Source organism: Epinephelus moara, chromosome 21, assembly GCF_006386435.1.
Source record: "Epinephelus moara isolate mb chromosome 21, YSFRI_EMoa_1.0, whole genome shotgun sequence".
Lineage (NCBI taxonomy): Eukaryota > Metazoa > Chordata > Actinopteri > Perciformes > Serranidae > Epinephelus > Epinephelus moara.
The window spans coordinates 15435215-15443769 of record NC_065526.1 but is presented as its reverse complement, the minus strand read 5'-3'; the positions used below and the strand labels follow the sequence as shown (position 1 = coordinate 15443769).

Genomic DNA, 8555 nt, shown 5'->3' with positions numbered 1-8555 from the left:
AACCTTTAAGTCTTTTGCTGGTTATTAACTGGATTACAGTAAATTCATCATGTTGATCTGTTCTATACACATGACATCTATTACACGTCTGTCCGTCCTGGAAGAGGGATCCCTCCTCAGCTGCTCTTCCTGAGGTTTCTACCATTTTTTTCCCAGTTAGAGGGTTTTTGGGGAGTTTTTCCTTATCTGCTGTTAGGGTCCAAGGACAGAGGTCTTTCAATAAAAAATGGCACATTTAAGGCTCTGAGGAGTGAACGGTGAGAACTTTTTTTTGGATGTGTGTCAAACAGAAACTACATGAAGAGGGGACATGCCATGTCTATTTGGAAAGTTGTAGTCAGTCAGTAAGTGAAAACTTGTGGGTGACAGGGAGGTAAAGGTCAGTGGTCTGTGGGCAGCTGGACAGATAAAGGTCAACATTCTGATTTCTGTTGGGGATGGGGGATGTGATTTTCCCTAACTCGTCACTAGAGATCAATGTATCAGCCTGAATCTAACATCATTTTAAGTCCACCCTGATGCGCAGCCATGCCAATATACCCGTTTGGCAGGGCATTTAACAGTGAAGCGAAGCAAAGTAAAACAAAATACAATGTTGGGTGATATTGAGGACACATGTCAATTTAGAACAGCCTTGATAGCAGCGTATATCTCGTCTATAGCGCTTACCATTGAGTGCATTGGTGTAGTGGAGGGTATATGCAGGTATACAGGGTATACCCACCTCTTTTTCCTGCCATTTTCAGTATACCCACCTATTAGCCAAAAATCCACTGAAATATACACTCAACAGCCACTTTATTCGGTACACCTGTTCAACTGTTCGTTAACGCAAATAGCTAATCAGCCAATCACGTGGCAGCAACTCAATACATTTAGGCATGTAGACATGGTCAAGACGACCTGCTGAAGTTCACAGACTTTGAACATGGCATGGTTGTTGGTGCCAGACGGGCTGGTCTGATCTACTGGGATTTTCATGCACAACCATCTCTAGGGTTTACAGAGGATCGTCCGATAAAGAGATAATATCCAGTGAGCGTCAGTTCTCTGGGTGAAAATGCCTTGTTGATGTCAGAGGAGAATGGCCAGACTGGTTCAGTGACTCAAATAACCACTTACAGCTTATTTTCTGCACTAATCCAAAATCCATTTGGAAAATTCCATTGGCTTTTTGATGAGGGAACCAGGGCGATGCTGACTTCCACATAGGCCTACAGAAAAATCCCTGGAGCACTCTATTGTTGTTAATACTACTATTTGTTTCCAGCGCACCCCTTAACGACAGCTTGACAACGGCAATAGTCCCACTGATGGTGCTGACAGGTTAATGGATTTTTTTCATTTTATTTGAACAGAGATACTACTGTTTCACATCATGATGCCAGCCAAATCAAACAACTCAAACTTGGTGGAGTGGGCAGATTCAAAGGTGTGGAGCCAGGCAACAAGCAAGAAAAATACAAATACACATCCACACAGAGCATATTGTGCATGCACACATACTGTACGTACCTACAGACATGAACGAATGAATCACAAAACAAATTATTATGTACTATAAAGGGACTGGACAAAATAACAGAAACACTTAACAGTGTAGTGATTCATGGATTCAAGACATTTAATATGCCACCAGTGCATTTCCATACAATAATGAAACCATGGTGATTCTTTTTAAATTGTTTTGATATCATAATAAAAATTAGACCTTTAATTTAGTTGTTCTCCCTTAGTTGCTCTTGTCACGTGTCCCTGTTACAGTGTGTTGCGCGTGTGTCCTCTTTGTGGATCAATGAGTTCACAAGTATAAGATAAAAAGATACAGTAAGAAATATTTTGTCAGACAGATATTGATCAGTAAAGACAGATGTCCTTTCACAAGGACATTTCTAAACAGTAAAAGCTTCTATTGTTAATGCCACTGTACATCAAGTAATAATTAAAACTTCTTGTTGTTGCAAAAATGACCAAGACATACATCTTACACCTCCTTTAAATTACTGGGTATCTCCTCAAAGTGTTAGAAGTGCACATATATTAAAAAAATGTCTCCAAAGTTGAGCAATAATATAGTAAGTGGATCATTTTTTCAACAACAAACATGAAACACACACATAAAAAGATATAAAACATGACGGTGAAATAGCATTGTTTGTTTGTACAACCCAGATTCTAAAACAGTTGGGACCCTGTATAAAATATACATAAAAACAGAGTGCAATAATTTGCTAATCCTTTTTGACATACAGTGGAGGAAAGAAGTATTCAGCATGTCATGTTTTCCATTAAACATTCTTCCACTGTTGCCATTCATACATGTAATTTACACCAGATATTGGTATTAACTGGTAAAATGACACTGTCATAAATAATGGTAACATTTTAATTTATTAAAATTATGCACAATTAAGTGGAATGACACTTGAAAAAAGTTTTGAACACACTAACTAAAATTTATTAATACTAATAGAAGCCTTTGTTTTCAATGAAAACTTCAAGATGCTTCCTGTATGAAGAAACTCAGTCTCTCACAGGGTTCAGATGAGATTTTGGCCCATTTTTGAGCCTGGTCTCACTGCCCAAAAACGGTGCTTGGGCAGTGACTTGTGGGGCCAGACACCAACAAAAAAAGGTGTCCTTTAACGTCGGCATGATACTCAGCTGGTTGCAGTTACAGTTTAACAGCGCCCTGCAGCGTCAGGGGAAAATGCGGCGGGACAAGGACGAAAGATACGTTGGTGACAGTCCGAGTGGGGTGGGCGGGAGAGGTGGTGGATGGGTCCAACAAACACCAAAATTCACACAAGGGAGCGGTGTTTGCGTCCCGTAAGATTATAAAGCCAAACCCTGTTCTTTTTTCCTAAACCTAACCATGTTTTTGTTGCCTAAACCCGAACATGTGTGTTTGTTGTTGAAGGAAAAAAATAGCAGCATAGCAGTTTATTTTTAAAGAAACTGTATGTAAACGTTTAATTTCCTGTGAAAACCGAAGTGTCTCTTGAAAGAAGAGAACTTGACACAGTGTCCCAGAACATCAACAACCAACGCACCCAGGGTACCTTGCACGTTGTACGTGGACGTGGAAAGTCAATATGTGACGATGTCAGAGTGAGAATGTGTTTCATTCTTTCACAAAGAAAGTCTTTAAATCTTGAATATTTTGTGGTGCAGGGCGAGCAGGAACCTGACCCTGCTGGGGCCCCATGACAACAACCTCTATTTTGTCTGAGTCCAGCTAAAGACAATTTTTTGACATTCAGCAATGCCACTGAATTGTCAACAACACAGTCATGACAATATTTCACAGTAAAAAAAGCCTTGTGTTTACAAATGAAGGGATTCTGTCTGCAGATATGTTGTCAGAGGGCTTTTATTTTGAAAGGAAACAGGAAATATTGACTTAAAAAGAAATATTTCTATTTTTACATGTCTGTGACAGATACAGACATTGAAACTGTGCTAAAAGGTGAGATGTGCTGCGGCTGAGCAGCGGTTGGGCCATGCCTGAGCAGCACTGCTCATGCGGGCAGTGTGGCTGTTCTTATCTGTTTACACGGATGCTAAAATAAAAAATACAAGAGCACACCCGCTGCTCATGCAGGCAGTGTTGCCTGGGTATTCGGCTTGGGAGATGCACTCACAATTTAACTTTAACACACAGTCTCTTTCAAAATAAATGAACTACGTCGGTACAACACTGAAAATTGACGTTTATTTTCCTTCAGCAACTAAGGCATGTGGTTGGGTTTAGGGAAAAAGAACAGGGCTTGGCTTTAGAAACTTATGGGACTGCAGCAAACACCACATCTCTGTACACTTCAAACCCAGCAACACATTGAGGCAAAAGCTTGTTCACCCTAGGGACAAAACATCCAGGCAGAAGCAGAGTAATGTAGTGTATGCAGTCCAATGCAGCCAGGAATGCAAAGCTTTGTACACTGAGGAAACTAAACAACCACTCCACAAGTGCTTGGCACAGCACAGGAGAGCCAGCTCCTCAGGTCAAGATTCAGCTGTCCATTTACATCTGAAGGAAAAGGGACGTTCCTTCGAGGACAGCAATGTTCACATCTTGGCCAGAGAAGACAGATGGTTTGAAAGAGGCGTGAAAGAGGCCAACAAACGCCGACTCTCACCTGAGAGAGCAGTGTAGCAGTAGGTGATATGTCGGCTGGCGAACAGATCCTCCTCCATTTTTCCTGAAGCAGGTCAAAAACCGCCTCACCACCTTGGGGTGGAGACCCCCTTTGTCCCAGCAGTGTGGTTGTGTGAAACATAGCCTGTTACTTGGACTTGAACTTGGACTTGGCCATGACGATGAGGTTGTTGGGATAAAAGAAGATTCTAATGCCACAGTCACACAGCGACTGAAGCACATCTGCTGAAGGTGCAGGGTGCCAGGGAACAGCCCAACGGCAGTCCATTGTACTTGTAATCTGTCCCCTGGAAGGCAAAACCCAACATTTCCTGTGTTTCAGAGCCACCTCGACATGAAAGTGTCGTCCTCTAAGTTGATGTGGTCAACCAATTGTGTGTCTTTTGGTGTTGGCAAAACTAAAGGCTGGTATGTTGATCTGTCTCACAGATATATTGCTAAACATATAAAGGCTTACAGATTACAGATGTCATAGAGACTTCAGTGAAAACTGGGAGCCCTCTGACCTGAAGACATTCAGTTGCCGTGTTGCCCGAGCAGATTCGCGATCATTCATTAAGATCTGTGAGTATTCAGACATTCAATGGAAATTTCAAGAAACGTCTGGACACGTTTGTTGTCTTATTCTTTCTCTTCAAACTGTACAAAGAAAATACTCAGTTGCATTTAGAAGCAGGTAATAAGAGCACGTAACCATTAATTTAAGATGGATACTAAACTTGTTGCTTTTTTAAATTTAAGGTATTCATTTTGGTCCAAACCGTTTTGTTTATTAACTAATTCACAAAATGCCTCTTTTTGTAGAAGTTTTGTAGAAGGAAATGTAACAAGAAATTGCTTTTAGTTTTATTTTCTCCTTGGTTCTGTCTTTTGTGTATTCCTGCCTTTCTGTTTGACAGTCAGCTTGTGTTAAAATGAAAAAACTGTATGGAGGGTTGCTGTGGGGATGCCCAGCCTGGTAGGAGGTAACACCTTGACCACCTAGGGGGGGTCATGGGAGCTCTGCTGTACCAGTGTCCCACAGTTTCTCCCTTTAAAAAAATTTAAACTTGGGGCATTTTTTACGCTTTAATGATAGTGACTGAGAGAAAGAGACATGCTGCATGAAATACTTTACATGTATTTCTTTATTTTCTTCGGTTTGATCTCGAGTGAAGTTTTCTTCAACTAAAAGATTTCTCTCACAGTTGCTCATGCTTACGTTCAGCAACCTACTGCAGTATCTTCTGAATTGCTCAGATAATTTTTCCAGCTCCTACTGAATTTTTTGGACTGTTAAATATCTAAAGATTCAGGAAAGGTGAACACAGAGATGTCGAGGAAGCTGCTGAGATTTTCAGCCATCAGTGTCTTCTACAGTACATGTAGTGCAGTAGGAAGGAGAATGCCCCCGAGCCTTACAGTCTTTCAGATACATCACAAAATATATGTAACTCTTAGCTAATGCACTGCAGAGCATCAAGTACCTCAGCAATTTTGAGGTACTTGTGTACTTGGACGGGCGCAGCACCTGCATCACTGCAGAAGCTGCACCAAACCGCAGATCCATCTCACGCTCCATTCTACCCTAACTCATGAACAAGATCCTGAGATAGCAAAACTTTTGCTAAAAAAAAAAAGTTTTGCTATATATGATCGTCCCTTCCAAAGAGCACCTCAAGCAAGCAATTTCAGTCCTGGAAGCGCTCCTCTACAGACATTTTGTGAAGACCCTGAGATACTTGAACTCCCTCACTTGAGGCAGTAACTCTCTCCCAATCCTTACATGTAAGTATTAGTATCTAAATCTGATTTATCAAAATGTTATCAGACCCATCTATCAGTTTGTTCTCAGTCTCCAGTTGTTTAATCTATAGCCTATTAAAATGCTTTCAATATACTAATGTATGTTATTCTTATATATGTAAATATAAAAGATAGACATGTATTGTCATGTTCTTAGTGTCTAGTTGACCAATCGGATTGCCTGGTCGGATCCACTTGTTGTAAAATATAGATTTAACTATGTAATAGTGTATAAGTACTGAAAATTAACTCCACCTCAACCACTTAAAAGTCGTAGTTAATGCACACCCTATGGGCCCTAGGCCTTTTTTGGGGTATTTTTACTGCCTTTACTTTTAATCTCATATCACAGTCATTATAAAGGCTACATACACATGCTATATCTTGTTTTTTTCAGGACAATCTGGGCAATCCAGATTTGCCATCATCCCATGACCTTCTATGTGCCTGTATTTTATATTAATTTTTATATCAATGAAAAAAACAAATCCGTGTGACTAAATTCTTACAGGGACGTGTCCCCCTCAATGTATATGGTGACTACTACCCTGTCAGCATGCATAATTAAGCCTCAGTTGTCTGTGTGTGCAAAGGTGAAGTGCGCTGGCACATACCAATCATAAATCATTTCACTGTTTTAAGGTGTGGTTGGATGCTGGGAGCCAGATATTATACTCTTGCTGTGTGTGCTTTGGCTGTATGTCAGCTTTGGGAAGCTACAACAAATACAACAACAACAACAACAACAACTGCTACACGTAAGGAAAATAAATAACATTCTATGTACTTTTTTCTTATGCCTGTAAGTATTTATGTGATGCAGGATATAATACATAATCTTTTTTTTATTTTTTATTTTCGGAGACACTTTTGCCCTGTGCACACTAAACAGTCTAAGCAGCTTTGTTGCGGGCTTTGCAGTCTTCTCTGTCCTCGGCTTCATGTCCTATGAGTTGGGTGTTGACATCTCAGTGGTGGCTGAATCAGGTATGGGATGGTTTGTAGAAAGACACCATGTTGTATTTGTTTAAACATATTAGAGAGAATTAAGAAATTACCTGTATTCACTTCCTTCCAAATTCTTAACCTTCTATTAAACTGTACAAGACTGTACAACATTTGGATTTTGGTCCCCAGATGTCATGTGAGTCCTCACAGTGCTGTGGGTAGCCAGGTGCTGGGTCCTCAGATTGTGATGAATAAGGTTGCACTCCCATCTTTGTACATGAAAAGTACTTATGAGGACTGTCAATAGACTATATTAATTCTCTATTTCTTAACCCTAATCTGAACAATAGAATGTAATGTACATCATTTTGTGATTCACGTGGACCAGCAGTGTTGAAAGGTTTTAAATGTTGGGAGACACCCACAGGGTAAGTGAGCGAGGAGCTCCACGTGTTTGGTCGCCAAATGCCAAACCTATATTTCCATCTACTTTGGACCACCTGCAGGTCCTGGATTGGCATTCATTGCCTACCCTCGGGCCATAGCCATGATACCTTTACCCCAACTCTGGTTTGTTTTTTTCTTCATGATGATAATCTTCCTTGGACTGGACACTGAGGTAAAGTGTAATAATTCTATTGTAAATCAAAAAAGCAGCGACTGTACTTCTTGAGAAAGCTCAGGAAATTTGGCATGCCAACCAACATCCTCTGTCTGTCTCTGTGTGTCAGCCCTTTAATAGTCTGGAGACCTGTCCGGGGTGTACCCCACCTCTCGCCCACTGTCAGCTGGGATAGGCTCCAGCCCCCCCGCGACCCCTGACAGGATAAGCGGTTATGGAAAATGAATGAATGAATGAACTAAAAGCTTTATAGTGGCTAATTGACTTAATTCTAAGTATCAGTGTATATAAAATGTAAAAGTAACTCTCATCTTTTACCCACAGTTTGTGTGTATGGAAGCCTTGGTGACAGCCATATCAGACTTGTATCCATCCTTCTTTTACCCTGGTCATCGACGTAAACTGCTTCTGCTGGTCATCTGTGGTGTATCTTTGATCACTGGCCTGTTGATGGTGACTGAAGTAAGACTTCATTTGTTTAATCTGTGACATAAAAACTGTTTAGAAATACCTCATGCCTGTTGATAAGTCTCTTTCTCTGTGTCAAATATATTTTGCCTTTGAACCAAACCATCTATTTTCTCTTCCCTTCTCTTTCTTCTCTGTTATGTGCTGTAGGGAGGACTTTATGTTTTTCTGCTGTTTGATCACTATGCTTGCAGTGGAATACCAATCGTGTTTTTCGCCATTTTGGAATCCATCTGTGTGGGATGGATATTTGGTAAGCAACAAAAAGTCATGTAGTCGAGGACAAGCAGAAGTGAAGGTGGTTTCAAAAATGTGAATTTAAAAGTACAGTGTACAAAATATGCCACAAGTAACACTGTATATTTTTGTCCTGATGTACAAAATTGAAAACTGACTTGGATTTTGACCAATTTTGTGAACCCAAAAGTCAATAGGCCCGTTTAAACTGAAGAAGTTCCTGGTACTATTTGGGTGGCAGGAACTACTACAGGAATGTCCTCTCGCTCGGCCCTCTCAACCGCCGTGTCTCCACTGAGAGAGCAGAGTAGGAGGAAAGTTCTTGTAAAGTTACCG

At 40.6% G+C, this 8555-nt stretch overlaps 1 protein-coding gene across 1 annotated transcript; it reads left to right on the top strand.

Moving 5' to 3' along the window:
- Window positions 1-5105: 5105 nt before the first annotated feature.
- LOC126409173 (sodium- and chloride-dependent GABA transporter 3-like) lies at window positions 5106-8258 on the top strand. Its single transcript, XM_050075137.1, has 6 exons — window positions 5106-5117; window positions 6587-6701; window positions 6806-6931; window positions 7399-7511; window positions 7839-7976; window positions 8133-8258. The coding sequence occupies exons 1-6, from the start codon at window positions 5106-5108 to the stop codon at window positions 8256-8258; spliced, it is 630 nt and encodes a 209-aa protein (XP_049931094.1).
- The last annotated feature ends 297 nt before the right edge of the window (window positions 8259-8555 follow it).

What these genes read in the sequence shown, in the direction of transcription:
- LOC126409173 (XM_050075137.1), top strand. An exon ending in CAACAACAACAACTGCTACA is followed by an intron (nt 6,702 to 6,805) that starts CGTAAGGAAAAT and finishes TTTTTATTTTCG; the next exon opens with GAGACACTTTTGCCCTGTGC. An exon ending in CTCAGTGGTGGCTGAATCAG is followed by an intron (nt 6,932 to 7,398) that starts GTATGGGATGGT and finishes GACCACCTGCAG; the next exon opens with GTCCTGGATTGGCATTCATT.